Consider the following 17,383-nt stretch of genomic DNA (forward strand, 5'->3'; position numbering starts at 1 on the left):
ATACTGTTCACACAAGATAAAAATATAAATTGAGAATGTAAAAACTGTTTATTGAGTCTATTGGCAATGAACAAAACAACATGACTCTGTCTTTTATCGCCAGGCTTAGCCCCGTCAAAATAACGTAGAAGTGAAAATGACATCCTAAGAATGAGTGTGACAGTAGGCCTAACAGTACACACTTAACAGCTTGAGGTGTTTTGTTTAACAACTTTAATCAAAAATGAAGCGATTACAAATTTACAAAAAATAAAGGTACTACAAGAACGTTTAACAATATGAAAACGGAATCACCTGATCAAAAAGTTATCCACGTTTTCGCGATCGTTGACACAGCCACTTCTACTTCTTCATCAAATCTTGACACGGGACAGGCAACGGTCGTGTGGTTCCCCGCTTTCTATTTACGATCATCACAATGCTCGAAACCAGTAAAATTTAATTCAACCATGATGTCATTGATGCGTCGCCTACGTCACGAAACAATGTGCAATATTTAACTGGTTCTAAGAATCGCGCTTGGAGTTTGTTACGTCACCAGCAAAGACAGCCAGTTCGACTGGTTGGAAAATTGATTTTAAAGTTAAATAATCTATCGAAGTAAAATAAACATGAATTAGACCTTTTTTTAATATTCCTAGTTTCGTGTTCATTTTTAATCAAAGTTTTACATATTGTTTTTTTTTTTTCTTGTCGGACACGAGGTCCGACAATTTGGGAAATATTATCGGACCTCGTCGAATTTTATCGGATTTGTCCGAGGTCCGATGTCTTTCGCATTGGTTGGTTAAAGATATCTTATTATCTGCTATTGGATATACATGAGTGCACATTCTTTGTAAAGTCAATCCATATTTATTTTATTTATTTTGACATTGCAATATCAATATAAAGTTATCTAAACTATAGTGACAGAAAAGAAAGAACGGGTTTTGAAAATAACTCGTCTAATTTTAGCTCCCCTGAGCACAACATGCCCATGGTGAGCTTTTGTGATTGCCTTTGTGCGTTGTATGGCGTCAACATTGACCTTGTTTACACTCTAGAGGCCACATTGATTGTCCAATCTTCATAAAACTTTTTAAACACATTTCCAATAGATATTTTGGACGAGTTCGAAAATGGTTCCGGTTGGTTGAAAAACATGGCTACAAGGTTGCGTGGCAGTTTTCCTTATCTCATGAAACTTTGTGAAAACATAAGTTCTAACGAAACCTTGAAAAACATGGCTGCCAGCTAGGGGGCGAGGCATTTTCCTTATAAGACTATAGTTAAACCTTTTTAACACTCATTCACATGTTTAGTCCAATTTTCATGAAACTTGGGCAGAACATGTTTCTCAGTTATATGTTAGACAGTTAAACAAATTGTTCCAGTAGATTGAAAAACATTGCCGCCTTGGGGTGAGGCAGTTTTCTTTAAATGACTATAGTAAAACTCTAGAAATTACATTTAATGTCAAAATCTTCATGAAAGTGACCTTTATTGCCCAATCTTTATGAAGCTTGGTCAAAACCTTTTTTCTAATGAAAGCTCAGCTGACTTCCAAAATGGTTATGGTTCATCGCAAAACATGGCCGCCAGGGTGCGGGACATTTTTCCGTAGATGGCTATAGTGAAACCTTGTTAACTCTCTAGAAGTCCAATTTTTCGTGCAATATTAGTTAAAATTACATGTAGTAAGAACACTTGTTCTAATGACTCAATCAAGTATGAAAATTCGTCCTGTTTGATGAAAAATATGGATTCCGGGGTTGGCAGATTTCCTAACATGGCTATAGTGAAAACTTGTTGATGCTATGGTAGCCACATATATTGGCTAATGTTCATAAAACTGTATCAGAATATTTGTTCCATATTTGCTGAGATTGAAACTGGGTCATGTGAGCTCAAAAACTAGGTCACTAAGTAAATACTCAAGTAGTCACTTTTAAGCTCACCTGAGCACACGTGCTCATGGTGAGCTTTTGTGATCGCTTTTTGTCCGTCGTCCGTTGTGCGTTGTGCGGCGTCAACATTTGCCTCATTTTTCCTTATATGGCTATATATGGCTATAGTAAAATCTTGTTAACACTCTAGAGGTCACAGTTACTGCCTGATCTTCATAAAACTTGGTCATAAGATTTATCCCAATAACATCTTGGACGAGTTAAAAAATGATGCCAGTTGGTTGAAAAAAATGGCCGCTAGGGGGCGGGGCATTTTTCCTTATATGGCTATAGTAAAACCTTGTTAACACTCTAGAGGCCACATTTATTTTCTGATCTTCATGAAACTTGGTCAGAAGAATCATCCTGGTAATATCTTGGAACAGTTAAAAATGATGCCGGTTGGTTGAAAAACATGGTTGCTAGGGGGCGGGGCATTTTTCCTTATATGGCTATAGTAAAACCTTGTTAACACTCTAAAGGCCACATTTTTTTTCCGATCTTCATGAAACGTTGTCAGAAGATTTGTCCCAATAATATCTTGTTATCTCAGGTGAGCGACTTTGGGCCTTTCAGACCCTCTTATTTGGTTAAATCTTCATAAATCAGCTCACACTTTTCCAGAATAGTCTAGTTTCTTTGGGTCTCAGGTGATCGTCTTAGGGCACATGGCCCTCTTGTTTGTCATTCTGATTCTACCTCCATTTAAACTTTGTACAAACATTTGATAGATAGCGTAAACAACTATTTCCCTTTTAATACATTGATTGTTAAGTTATCAAGTCTAATAATTATTATATTTGTTAAATGCATTATTATGTCAATTTTCATCCATGTAAATGCTACATGTCGGCATATAAAGCTGAAATGTTGCAGATCTTTATAAGCAACATGCTACTTTATGAACTAAGAACAGTAATTACAGAATGGTATGTCATAGAGTTTATTAGTATTCCAACTTACAAACATGTGGGGGAATTTTATTGGAAAGAAAGCCTTTGGAGTGCTTATTTAAACTTTTTTTGGATGCGTTTTTATCACGATGCTTTTTTCACAGCTACACAATTGTAATTTTACGAAAACATCTGATTAGTTCTATATGTTGTTTATTGACGTTAACTCATTTGACAAAATGTCACATTGACAACATCATTTTGCCAAAATATTGTCATGCAAGTGGATAGTCAAAGAAAAATAAGCAATGAAAATGCTAAAAAATATATAATGGCATGTTAACCATGTTTTCAATAAGAGTCAAAGTAATTGTTGTATTATATAGAAAACAAGGTATAGCTCAAGATTTTCTGAGCTATTTGTTTCATTTTAAAAGTTTGTCTCTGTTAATGTAAGTTTTTTCATGTTTTGTATTTATTCCATTATCAATTTTTATATGTCTCCTTTTGTACATAATTGATAAATAAAACGTCCCATGTAGTCAGATTTAGATATTTGTTGACTGTTTATTAATTAAAGAATATAGTAGATTATAAGCCTCCTTCTTGGAGGACAGGGTTTAATGTGTTGTACCATAGGCCCTAGCACTTTCTGCCTTAACTGGAATTTTGCTAAGAAGAGACTTCCTTTAAACGAAAAATATAATAAAAGCAGAAAGTCTTGTCCCAGATCTTTGACAACACTTGAAGCACAATCATTAAGCCCCATTTTCCAAGAGTGGTGCTAACATTCAGTGTAAACTGTTGATGTGCGGTTGAAGACTTTGCTACATCTATTCAAATATTCATTTAGTAAAGATACACTATTTTCTTGGTCACATAATAAAAATGGAAGTATTTATTACACTTACACCATCCCTTTATTTGATAAATCAAATAATCTTAGTCATACTGCAAGTGTATCTGGACTAGATTTAAGACAGTCTGCTGTTAATATTATGCCCCCTTTCGAAGAAGAGGGGGTATATTGCTTTGCTCATGTCGGTCGGTCTGTCGGTAGGTCCGTCCACCAGGTGGTTTCCGGATGATAACTCAAGAACGCTTGGGCCTAGGATCATGAAACTTCATATGTACATTGATCATGACTCACAGGTGACCCCTGTTGATTTTGAGGTCACTAGGTCAAAGGTCAAGGTCATGGTGACCCGAAATAGTAAAATGGTTTCCGGATGATAACTCAAGAACGCTTAGGCCTAGGATCATGAAACTTGATAGGTAGATTGATCATGACTCGCAGATGACCCCTATTGATTTTCAGGTCACTAGGTCAAAGGTCAATGTCACAGTGACCCGAAATAGTAAAATGGTTTCCGGATGATAACTCCAGAACGCTTATGCCTAGGATCATGAAACTTCGGAGGTAGATTGATAATGGCTGGCAGATGACCCCTATTGATTTTCAGGTCACTAGGTCAAAGGTCAAGGTCACGGTGACCCGAAATAGTAAAATGGTTTCCGGATGATAACTCAAGAACGCTTATGCCTAGGATCATGAAACTTGATAGGTACATTGATCATGACTCGCAGTTGACCCCTATTGATTTTCAGGTCACTATATCAAAGGTCAAGGTCACGGTGACCTGAAATAGTAAAATGGTTTCCGGATGATAACTCAAGAACGCTTATGCCTAGGATCATGAAACTTCATAGGTACATTGATCATGACTCGCAGTTGACCCCTATTGATTTTCAGGTCACTATATCAAAGGTCAAGGTCACAGTGACCTGAAATAGTAAAATGGTTTCCGGATGATAACTCAAGAACGCTAATGGCTACGATCATGAAACTTCATATGTACATTGATCATGACTCGCAGATAACCCCTATTGATTTTGAGGTCACTAGGTCAAAGGTGAAGGTGACCCGAAATAGTAAAATGGTTTCCGGATGATAACTCAAGAATGCTTATGCCTAGGATCATGAATTTTCATAGGTACATTGATCATGACTCGCAGATGACCCCTATCGATTTTCAGGTCACTAGGTCAAAGGTCAAGGTCACGGTGACCTGAAATAGTAAAATGGTTTCCGGATGATAACTCAAGAACGCTTATGCCTAGGATCATGAAACTTCATAGGTACATTGATCATGACTCGCAGTTGACCCCTATTGATTTTCAGGTCACTATATCAAAGGTCAAGGTCACGGTGACCTGAAATAGTAAAATGGTTTCCGGATGATAACTCAAGAACGCTAATGGCTACGATCATGAAACTTCATATGTACATTGATCATGACTCGCAGATAACCCCTATTGATTTTGAGGTCACTAGGTCAAAGGTGAAGGTGACCCAAAATAGTAAAATGGTTTCCGGATGATAACTCAAGAATGCTTATGCCTAGGATCATGAATTTTCATAGGTACATTGATCATGACTCGCAGATGACCCCTATCGATTTTCAGGTCACTAGGTTAAAGGTCAAGTTCACGGTGACCCGAAATAATAAAATGGTTTCCGGATGATAACTGAAGAACGCTTATTCCTAGGATCATGAAACTTGATAGGTACATTGATCATGACTCACAGATGACCCCCATTGATTTTCAGGTCACTAGGTCAAAGGTCAAGGTCACGGTGACCCGAAATAGTAAAATGGTTTCCGGATGATAACTCAAGAATGCTTATGGCTAGGATCATGAAACTTCATAGGTACATTGATCATGACTGGCAGATGACCCCTATTGATTTTCAGGTCACTAGGTCAAAGGTCAAGGTCATGGTGACAAAAAACATATTCACACAATGGCTGTCACTACAACGGAGAGCCCATATGGGGGGCATGCATGTTTTACAAACAGCCCTTGTTGAGCCTCGCTCTGGGAACACCTGCCACAGACTGCCGGTAATCAGGGTATTTTTTGTTTGAAGGAAGTCTCTTCTTACAAAAATCCAGTCTAGTCGGAAAGTGTCGTCCCTGACTATTAAAGCTGTCAAATCCCATGATGAACATTTGACCTTCATTTATTGAATAACTCGTACTTACATGAAAAATCTTTGTCATGATTGTATAATGTAGATCACTAAACCATGCTGCTGACTGTAAATGTGATATGCATTAAAGGCACTGGTACACTAAAAGTACTGGTACACTAAATCAAGTTAGTTTAAACCTATTTATTTAAGCTCGATTGCATAGAAAGCCTATGGCTTTATCGAAACGCTCTCGAGTCCGTTTCCTGTGCCTAGAACAAGTACTTAGTGTCTCTGGGGGAGATTTAAAGAACACTCCCATCGTGGGGATCGAACCCGTGACCTCCCGGTCACTAGGCGGACACCATATCCACTACACCACGACGACCGCATAAATCAAGTTGATGTCTGCAAATTTATTAAATATAGATCACTATAAATAATAAGGCCTTTCTAGCATTTAAAACTAGGTTTTCATGACTGAGCATCATTGCAAACATTTTGCAATCCTTTTAAGTTACAAATACCTGCATGTTTTAGATTTAAAAGAAATTTAATAACAAATATTTGTATGATATAAACATGAAAAAACAGCTGCGCTTGAATGTAAACCTTTATTTCAGCAAGAACAGCATAATACCAGATCAAAAAACTTTTGCCAGGGTTAACAATGAAAAGGTCAATATTTTAGGGAAAATTTTATTAAATGTAGATACATTGAAGGCAATTGAAGAGTATATTAGAGATATTTTCAGGAAATAATCATAATTATTACTGATTATGTGTATAACATTTATGTGTTTTCGAACCTATAGGCGTGGCAAAGTGGATATGGTGTCCTCCTACACCTACATCAAAGACACCAAGTACTGGTTCAAGTCCCAGGAAATGGACTCAAGAGTGTTTCAAATTTTATGCAATCGGGCTAAAATAAATAGGTTTAAACAACCTTTATCTAGCTTTAATAGTGTCATCTTCTATTATGTATTTATCTATTTCTTGATCAGATGGTTCCAACTCACCCCTACACAGTTTCTCCCTTCAATCACAATTTTACAACAGAACTTTTATTAGTAGAGTGCATTTACATAGTAGTATGTTATATTAATTTCATAAACCTTTAATTAATTTTTGGCTCGCCTGAGCTCAAAGCGCCCATTGCTAATCTTTAGTGGTCAGTTTATAGAAGGCATCTGTGCTGTCAACTTAAAGCTTGGTACCACTCTGGGGTCCATATGTTTCATCAAATTTTGTGAACACTCGTTTCAGAATGTTGACCTTGGCAATATCTAGACCTGGTTGTAATCTTGGTTACGTTGGGCAAAACTCTTAACTTGGTCAGAATGTTAAACTCGACAATATCTTAACTTCATTCTTGGTCATGCGTGTCCAAGAAATAGGTGATTGGGTTAAATCTTAATAAAACCTTGTTAATCTGCTCTGGATGCCACATTTATGACTCAATCATAATGAATGTATGTCAGAATATTTAATTGGTTCATTGTGAGTATGAATCTGGGTCATGTGCATCCAAAAACTAGGTCAGAATGTCAACTCTTAAAGAAGCAACTTGTTACCACCATAGGTATAACCTTAATTGCTCTATCTTGATGAAATGTTGTCAGAAATACAATCTTAATATCTAGGCAAAGCGTGAATCTTGGTCACATGTGTCCAAAAACTAGGTCATGAGTACAAGTCATAGGAATATCTTATTACCACTCAAAAAAGCCACATGTGTGACTCAATCAAAATTAAACTTGAAAAGAATGTTTTGTAAGGGATCTTTTGTTATTCTTTATTGATTAATTTTGGAACATAGACATATTTAACCAAGTAAAGTGCTTGTGAGGAGGATGGGGGGAAGAGCAGGAAGGTTGCACTGCATATTACACTTGACCTTTCACCTACGAGCATACGTATTGTACATTACAAATCTTATGCTCTTCAGCGGAATTATTATTAGAATTAATATGAGATATTTCTTAGCCATTTGTCCTCATGTGGAAGTTTTCTGGGACAATGATCGTGCTAGTTGCCATCAGCCATCAAAACCCAGCTTCAGATACTAGTTGCAACTATTTACCAACTAAAAAAGCACTGAACTAATAATTGACCAAGTGTTGGGAACAAATTTACTTAAGCAATCACAGAACCAACATACAATAAGGAACCAACTAACTTAGCACTGAACTTAAAATAAACAAACTACTATGAACCAACTAAGTAAACACTGAACTAACAATAACCAAACAACTAAAAACCAACTCATCAAGTACATTACTAAAACTAAACATACCACTTTGGAACCAACTAAGCAAGCAATTAATCAATACTTTATACTTCTAGAAAGCAACTAAGCAAACGCTGAAATAATGATAAACATTCCACTTGGAACCAGCTAAGCAAGCTTTGAACTACTAATTAAAATACCACTTGGAACAAACTAATAATACCGGGTAAGCATACTTATATGAATCAACTTAAGCAAGCACTAAACTAATAATGATCACTTTACTGGTGACCAATTTTTCAATTAAACTTACAAAAACAAGCCATAAAAAACCCATTTTAGCAAGTTCGCAAGTGCTAGTTGTAAGTAAGAACCAATCAAACAAGCACTACATCTAGCACTAAAACAATGGCAACAAGTAAGAAAAAACTTTTGCTAATCACAAGCAATAAGAAGCAATACATGTACATATACTACAGCTACTTGTAACCAATTGGAACTAACTAAGCATAACCACTGTTACCAAAATGAATTGAGTAAGCTAGCACTTCATCCTCTATTACTAATGAATGCCATGACCGCACAAAGCAAGCATTTCAGCTAATTATGAATACTAATAACTACCTTGACATGCACTACAGCTTGTTTTGGATGCCGGCATGCAACTTAGCAAACAAGAACTGCAGCTTCTTATGAAAACCATAAACCACCTAGCTAACATGCTTTACAGAAAGTTATGGATGCCAAGAACCAACTATGGCAGCACTATCACTAATATTAATGCCAAGAACCAATAAAGCAAGTACTACAGCTTCTAAAAAATACCAAGAACAAACAAAGTGAGTACTACAGCTACTAATTAAAGTCAAGAACCAACTAAGCAAGTACTACAGCTATTATGAGTGCCATGAACCAATAAAGCAAGTAATACAGCTTCTAATTAATGCCAAGAACCAACAAAGAAAGTACTACAGCTACTTATGAATGCCAAGAACCAAGTAAGCAATTACTAAAGCTACTTAAGAATGTAAACAACCAACTAAGCATGTACTACAGCTTCTAATTGATGCCAAGAACCAACTAAGCAAGTATTGACTACAAGTACTTATAAATGCCAAGAACTAAATAAGCAAGCTACTTATGGTTGCCAAGAACCAAAAAGACATGAACTGCAGCTACTTACTTTTGTTTTGAGGTAAGAGGTGAGTTATTGTGATCACCCCTTGTTCGGTGTTGTGCGGTGTGCCATCAAGTTTTAGCTTTTTATCACCCTAGAGGCGACATTTTTTCCAATCTTGATGAAACCCAACAGAATGCTTGCCTTGAAATTACATGTATTGAGGCTGAGTTCAATGTGGGTCATGTGCGTCCAATACTAGGTAACCACGTCAAATCTTAGGAAAATCTTGTAACCACTCTTAAAGGACACATTTATGACTCGGTCTTGATGAAACTTGGCTTATCTTGACAATATTAAGAACATGTTTTCATTTGGATCATGTTGGGTAAAAAAACTAGATCCTCAGGTGAGGTCTTCAATAATTGGTGTCCATGAAAACAGGTAAGTGCTTAAAGTAACATAAATACTCAAAATCAAAGAATATTTTGCAATATATTTCGTAAAATAAAGTTAACCCATACAAAATTAAGTTTTCCTTATAGCAATAGCCATAATTTGAACGCTAGATGTGGTTTGGTAACATAGATTTAACAAGATACAAAATGCTCTTTTTAACCAGGTTTTCCGAAGGAAAAAACTGGTTATTAGATTGGCGAATGCGGGCGGGCTGGCTGGCTTGGCTGGCTGGCTGGCTGGCTGGCTGGCGGGCTGGCTGGCTGGCTGGCGGGCTGGCGGAATAAGCTTGTCCGGGCCATAACTATGTCGTTCATTGTCAGATTTTAAAATCATTTGGCACATTTGTTCACCATCATTGGACGGTGTGTCGCGCGAAATAATTACGTCGATATCTCCAAGGTCAAGGTCACACTTTGAGTTCAAAGGTCAAAAATGGCCATAAATGAGCTTGTCCTGGCCATAACTATGTCATTCATTGTGAGATTTTAAAATCATTTGGCACATTTGTTCACCATCATGGGACGGTGTGTCCCACGAAAGAATCACGTCAATATCTCCAATGTCAAGGCCGCCACGACTAAAAATAGATTAAAAAAAAAAATAATTCCAAAGGGGTTAATTTTTTTTGGTCATTTCAAAAGTTCAGTTTGAGTTTTCTCCCTTTATCAGATTTTTTTTTCACAATGAAAACCTGGTTTTGTGACAATTTTGTCCCTTGTTATTTTTTGTGGCTCAATATATTCCATTTTAATTTCCCGCAAAAATATCTATTTATACGACACCTGAACACTCACTTGGTACATGAACATGTGTTGAATATATTGTACTGCAAAAAACAAAAAGAGCTTTATGTATCTTGTTAAATCTATGTTACCAGACCACATCTAGCATTAAAATTTTGGCTATTGCTACAAGGATAATTGATTTTTTATACGCCTGTTGAAAATGGGACATATTGTAGTTTCACCCTTGGCGGGCGGGGCGACGGGCAGCTTCCACAGCAGTGTCTGCTCTCTTATTGAAGTAGTTTTCATCTGATCTTTACCAAACGTGGTCATAAGTTGTATCTAGACAATATCTAGGTCAAGTTCGAATACGGGTAATGCCGGGTCAAAAACTAGGTCACGGGGTCACTTAGTGCATTTCAAGAATTTAGCATGGTGTCCGCTGTCTTATTGAAGTAGTTTTCATCAGATCTTTGCAATACTTGGTCAGAAGTTATCTAGGTCAAGTTCAAATATGGGTCATGCAGGGTAAAAAAACTGGGCCACGGGGTCACTTAGTGCATTTCAAGGATTTAGCATGGTGTCCGCTCTCTAATTGAAGTAGTTTTCATCTGATCTTCACCAAACTTGGTCAGAAGTTGTATCAAGACAATATCTAGGTCAAGTTCGATTATGGGTCATGCCAGGTCAAAAACTAGGTCATGGTGTCACTTAGTGCATTTCAAGGATTAAGCATCAAGTGTCCGCTCTCTAATTGAAGTAGTTTTCATCCGATCTTCACCAAACTTTGTCAGAAGTTGTATCCAGACAATATCTAGGTAAAGTTTGAATATGGTCATGCCGGGTCAAAAACTAGGTCAAGGGTTCACTTAGTGCATTTCAAGGATTTAGCATGATGTCCGCTCTCTAATTGAAGTAGTTTTCATCTGATCTTCACCAAACTTGGTCAGAAGTTATCTAGGTCAAGTTCGAATATGGGTCATGCTTTGTCAAAAACTAGGTCACGTGGTCACTTAAGTGTTTTTCAAGGATTGAGCATGGTGTCCTCTCTCTAATTGACGTAGTTTTCATCCGATCTTAGCCAAACTTGGTCAGAAGTTGTATCTAGACAATATCTAGGTCAAGTTTGCATATGGGTCATGCCTGGTCAAAAACTAGGTCGCGGGGTCACTTAGTGAATTTCAAGGATTTAACATATTGTTTGTCTCTAATTGAAGTAGTTTTCATCCGATCTTCACGAAATTTGGTCAAAAGTTGTGTCTATCTGATGAATGATATCTAGGTCAAGTTCAAATATGGGTCATGCCGGGTCAAAAACTAGATCACGAGCTCACTTAGTGCATTTCAAGCATTTAGCATGGTGTCCGCTCTATAATCTTCACCAAATTTGGTCAGAAGTTGTGTCTAGATGATGTATAGGTCAAGTTCAAATATGGGTCATGGTAAAGTTATCAAGTTGTGCAAAATCTTCAAACGAGCGTATCTTTTGACAGTTTGGCGCTTTTGTTATGTGTTAACTTTATTTGTTCCGAAATATTGTACAAAATTTTCATTGATTTTGAGGGTTTATGGGCTTGTAAGGTTCAAAATGTCCAGCTTGTCTAATGAATTTTACACTTCCGTGTTATATCACTAATGATCCAAATGCAATAAAATTGTATATGAAGTATCAGTACTGGCTGGGAGAGGCATGTTGTCATGTCCTTCTGCTCCACTGAGTATAAAGGGAATTCCTCTTGAAAACAACTTTATTTCAATACTTTTAGTTTTAAACTTATTAAGTTTGGCTGGATTGCATAGAGAGCCTAAGGCTTATTTGAAACGATCTCGAGTCTGTTTCCTGGGTCTAGAACCAGTACTTAGTGTCTATGGGGGAGATCGAAAGAACACTCCAACAGTGGGGATTGAACCCTTGACCTCCCTGTTGCTTGGCAGACACCATATCCACTACACCATGGCAACGGATACATTTAACCCATACATTAATGAAGCAGTTCAATGGGAAGCATCCATCAGTTAAGCTTAGTCTTGTTTTGCCAGCTGTTGGTAAATTTGTACTTGTTTTTCCTGGCTCCTAGACCAGTTCGTTTCCGAACAATAACTTGTGAACGGAGGTACCAATTGGCTTGATACTTCCCATGTGCATTGGTGGCCTTGGACACTAGATGACCCCTATTGAAATTGGGGTGACTATGTCAAAGGTCAAGGTCACTGTCACACATTATGAGTGAATTAGTTTCCGATCAATAACTCTTCAACTGATTAACCGACATGCTTAATACTTCCCATGTGCATTGGCAACGGACATTCAATGACCCCTATTGAAATTGCAGTGACTAGGTGAAGGTCACTGTCACACATTAAGAGTAAAATCATTTCCGATCAATAACTTTTCAACTGATTCATTGATTGGCTTGATACAATCATGTACTTCCCATGTGCATTGGCCTTGGACAGTAGATGACCCCTATGAAAAATCTTGGTCAATAAGTCAAAGGTCAAGGTCACCAATACAATTAGTGTGAAAATTGTTTCCGATCAATAACTCATCAACAAATTGGCTGATTGGCTTGATACTCTACATGTGCATTGGCATTGGTTAGTAGATGACCCCTATTGAAATTGGAGTCAATTGTTCAAACCTTGTTTGGGGGGGCATATGTCTCAGAATGTGGAACTCTTGTTTAGACTTCAGTTGCTTCGTGCCATCTTGGAGGCATCATGGCATCTCAAAAAAAGAGGTGTCACCCATGATTAATGGCGGTGTAACCTGGTTATGTTTTTCAGCTCCTGACGAAGCTGTATCAGGACAATGCCGAGGCTGGATGGAATGGGAACATTCTTAAAGGGAAAGAAGCAATCCTGAAATTCTACGATGATTTGCCTTCCTCAGAACACAAAATTGAATCACTGGACTGTCAGCCTATGTCAGGTACTACAGCGTCCCATTTCTGTATATCCCTTACTTTCATAGTATCGGTCCTCCTCATAGTATTGTCCCTTTAACAAAAAACTTTCATGAAGTGCTGGAAAGTTTATGTTTTTTCAATGTTTAGATGTAATTTATTTGATGGTTATCCATGACAATTACCATGATCATTCTCATGATTTCCGGTGTTCATTGGAAAGTAGGTCATGTTTATTCCAGGGTGATGCTATGATTTTTAATTACGTAACACACAATTATGTTCGTTTGTTTATGGATTATTAGTAGCTTTATCAAATGTTTTATATGCCGCTTATTTTAGAATAAAATGTAAAAATATTTAAAGAACAAAATGAGCAAGAGTTTGTTTTTTCCTAGAGTTTAGTTTTTCCAATTAGTTACTATTTTTAGACAAGCACATGCGCACAGTAACAAATCTTAGCAACCAATCAGAAGGGTTAATACTTTGAGACAACTGTACATGAAACAGATTAATACAGGGAGCTAAGTCTAGCCAGTATTTTGTTAAACCATTGCCGATTTAAATGCAGTTTTCGTTGCTATGTCCAAGAATTCACATTTAACTGTAGATTGACATAAAACACATGCGTGTGTTTGTTTTTGTTCACTTCGAAAACGTGTATGTATCCATAAAGAGGGCCAATTCTACGGATAGACATGCTATATATATATATCATCTGTATCTAACATTTTAATTTTACTTTAAAGGTATACCAGATGATAAGTTTTTTAAGAATGTGCTGAACAACATGTTCTGATCATTAGCAGTGTCTATAGCAACATTGGAAGTAAAACTGATTTTTTAGAAAATAGAATATCTTTTTTTAATAGAATATATATTGTAACCTTACAGAATAGTTCATTGCAACAATTTATAACTGAGGAGCTGCGCCATGAGCGCATGATACGCCCGTCGTTCGCCAATGAAGTAGTAAGGTAATAAATAACCCTTTGAATCATTTTTTTACTTCAGTTGGCAGAAGACAGCTGGAATATTTGTCAAAAAAATATGTTCAACTCACCCATTTGAGTATGTGTGTATGGAATTCCAATGTTCCAGTCAAATCTCATCCAGTTGAATATGTAAATACTTGATAATTTAACATTGTAACATGGTAAATCCGATACGGTAGGACAGTCAATGAAATCACGAAATTTTGACGAACAAAGTCGCATAACTCTGGAACGACAATTCAGAATTCCGTCAAAAATGAAAGGGGATCAGGGTTTATGAATATTAAGATTGTGTTAAAATTTGAAAAAAATCCATCGAAGGATATTTGAGCTACGGTAGGACATTCAATGAAATCACGAAATTTTGACGAACAAAGTCCCATAACTCTGGAACAACAATTCAGAATTCCGTCAAAAACGAAAGGGGATCAGGGTTTATCAATATTAAGATTGTGTTGAAATTTGAAAAAAATCCATCGAAGGATATTTGAGCTACGGTAGGACATTCAATGAAATCACGAAATTTTGACGAACAAAGTCCCATAACTCTGGAACGACAATTCAGAATTCCGTCAAAAACGAAAGGGGATCAGGGTTTATCAATATTAAGATTGTGTTGAAATTTGAAAAAAATCCATCGAAGGATATTTGAGCTACGGTAGGACATTCAATGAAATCACGAAATTTTGACGAACAAAGTCCCATAACTCTGGAACGACAATTCAGAATTCCGTCAAAAACGAAAGGGGATCAGGGTTTATCAATATTAAGATTGTGTTAAAATTTGAAGAAAATCTGTCAAAGGATATTTGACGTAGCGTACGACATTAACAGACGGACGGACGGACAGACCCGGGGTATACCATAATACGTCCCGTCATAGACGGGCGTATAAAAATACAACCTACTAAGTCTGATGATTGCTTAAGTTGAATTATGAAATTGCATTACCGTTAGATAGAAATCAAGGTTTCTATTGTTCACAATTGTTAATTGATAATATTTAAGTTAGCGTGATTGATGGGTATTGGGGGCGTCCTGTGTGCACTTTGGGCATCGGCCGGGATCAGTTTATTCAAACAGTAACTCTTTATTTGAGATATATACATGACGTCTTATTGTTATGAATAAATTTGCATTTTTTCACATGACACACATGTGCATGTGAAGAATTCATAACTACATGCCCTACAGCATTTAAAAAGTATCGTTTCAGTTCTTTATACACATGAACAAAGATGTTTCACCGTTTCCAGTCGTCTCGAGGCTCATCAATTGAGCGGTGCCGTCGAGGTCTATATCCATTGAACATACAACCCATACGGGCGTCAGAAGAATTGTTTTTTGCATTTATATGTTGAAAGTCCTGTCAAATACAAGCACTCACTCCTACGTACGACATTAACAGACGGACGGACGGACGGACGGACGGACAGACGCGGGGTATACCATAATACGTCCCGTCATAGACGGGCGTATAAAAATACAACCTACTAAGTCTGATGATTGCTTAAGTTGAATTATGAAATTGCATTACCGTTAGATAGAAATCAAGGTTTTGTTAGGTGTGAACATTGGATGTTCGACGCTTCTGAACTTTTCTTACTCATCTAAACCACTGTGTGGTATGGCACTTGTATTTTGGTAAATGTAGGCGAGTCAAGCTTAGCACTTTTAGAGATCAGCATGTGCATAAAGTTTTGACTGTGAAGTCTGTGAAGTCTGCACAGGCTAATCAGGGATCATCTTCAATGTCACTTTCCACTTTTATGACATTTTTTCATTTAAATGAAGTCTCTTAGTCAAAATCCAATGTTGTCCCTGATTAGCCTGTGGTGGATGCACAGGCTAGTCTGGTGGGACACTTGACACACATGCATTTAACCCTTTCAGTGCGGGAACCGAATTTTGAAGGCCTGTGCAAAAAGTTTGGATCCAGATGAGACGCCACAGAACAAGGCGTCTCATCAGGATCCAAACTGTTTGCTATTCTGATAGTATTCTTTGAAAAAAATCGAAGAAAATGCTAATTTTAGAAATTCAGCAGACAACATTTTAGCAGACGACAAATTTCCCAGCATGCAAAGGGTTAACCATGTTTCCCCAGAGCCAGGTTCATTTCCATCTATATTTCAGGACCAATTTCTGCGGGACAACTCTACATCATTGTTAAGACATTTGGCACTGTGAAGTTTCCTAACAATGCACTGAAATCCTTCCACCAGAGTTTTCTGCTCACACCCGAGACAATATCTGGAAACAATTTCTGGAAGATAGCGCGCGACACCTGCCGCTTCCAAGACAAGTCTGACTCCTGATTGTACTATATTAGTGTCAAATTTATGAAACTCAAAAGAAATGACAATGCAAATTGATTGAATCTTTAATTCAGCCTATGCAAGGCATAGTAACAAGGATTGGAGAATAATCAGGGCAATCTTTGTAAGATCAGGAGTAAGTGAAACCATTTTTTTGTCTCCAAAATTGTGTGTATTGTTACATAAATATGATTTTTAATTCTGATTATGTGAATGACATGTGGTTTTTTATCAATGAAAAAGTACACACAGATCTTATTGTAATTTCTCAATGCAAATTTATAAAGTAATTTTTTTGTATTGTACAAATAGTATTAAGTTGTTGAGAGTACCATAATTCAAATAGTATGCTGGTGTTCAATTTCATATTTGTTGGTAATTTTGTTTACCAGGCACCTTAACATAAAACACAATCTTTGTTTAATACATTTTGTGAACTTTGATTTAATTGATGGAGGGATAAATTACTGTAGGTATTTGTTCCCCAGCATATGGATTCATTTAAGCTGTTTCAATACATCAACAATATATTTTTAACCAATGTTGAATGTTTCAGTATAACATTTGTGCGTTATAAATTGATGCTATTATTGTGTTTTAAATTGGACCATAAACTTCTAGCATACAATGAGTTTTTAACTTTTTATGTCTTAAATGTTTAAAAAAAATTGTGCACTAAAGTCTATTTTACACAGTTTGTTGGCATTTGTTCCATCTAATTTGTCAACCTCCACAAAATACAGATAAATATAGTTCTTAAACTTTTGGAGACTTTAATTTCATTTCTTATTCCATAGTATATACAGGTTATTTGCATTCAATTGAAAAGGCAGAA

At 36.8% G+C, this 17,383-nt stretch overlaps 1 protein-coding gene across 1 annotated transcript in view; it reads left to right on the plus strand.

Moving 5' to 3' along the window:
- LOC127877967 (NTF2-related export protein 2-like) overlaps window positions 1-17,313 on the plus strand; it is a 38,462-nt gene extending 21,149 nt beyond the window's left edge. Inside the window, exons 3-4 of the mRNA XM_052424300.1 lie at window positions 13,117-13,261; window positions 16,367-17,313. Coding sequence (XP_052280260.1) covers window positions 13,117-13,261; window positions 16,367-16,548 — 327 coding nt within the window. The 3' untranslated portion in view covers window positions 16,549-17,313. The remainder of the gene's footprint in view (window positions 1-13,116; window positions 13,262-16,366) is intronic.
- The last annotated feature ends 70 nt before the right edge of the window (window positions 17,314-17,383 follow it).

This window comes from Dreissena polymorpha, chromosome 4 (assembly GCF_020536995.1).
Source record: "Dreissena polymorpha isolate Duluth1 chromosome 4, UMN_Dpol_1.0, whole genome shotgun sequence".
NCBI lineage: Eukaryota > Metazoa > Mollusca > Bivalvia > Myida > Dreissenidae > Dreissena > Dreissena polymorpha.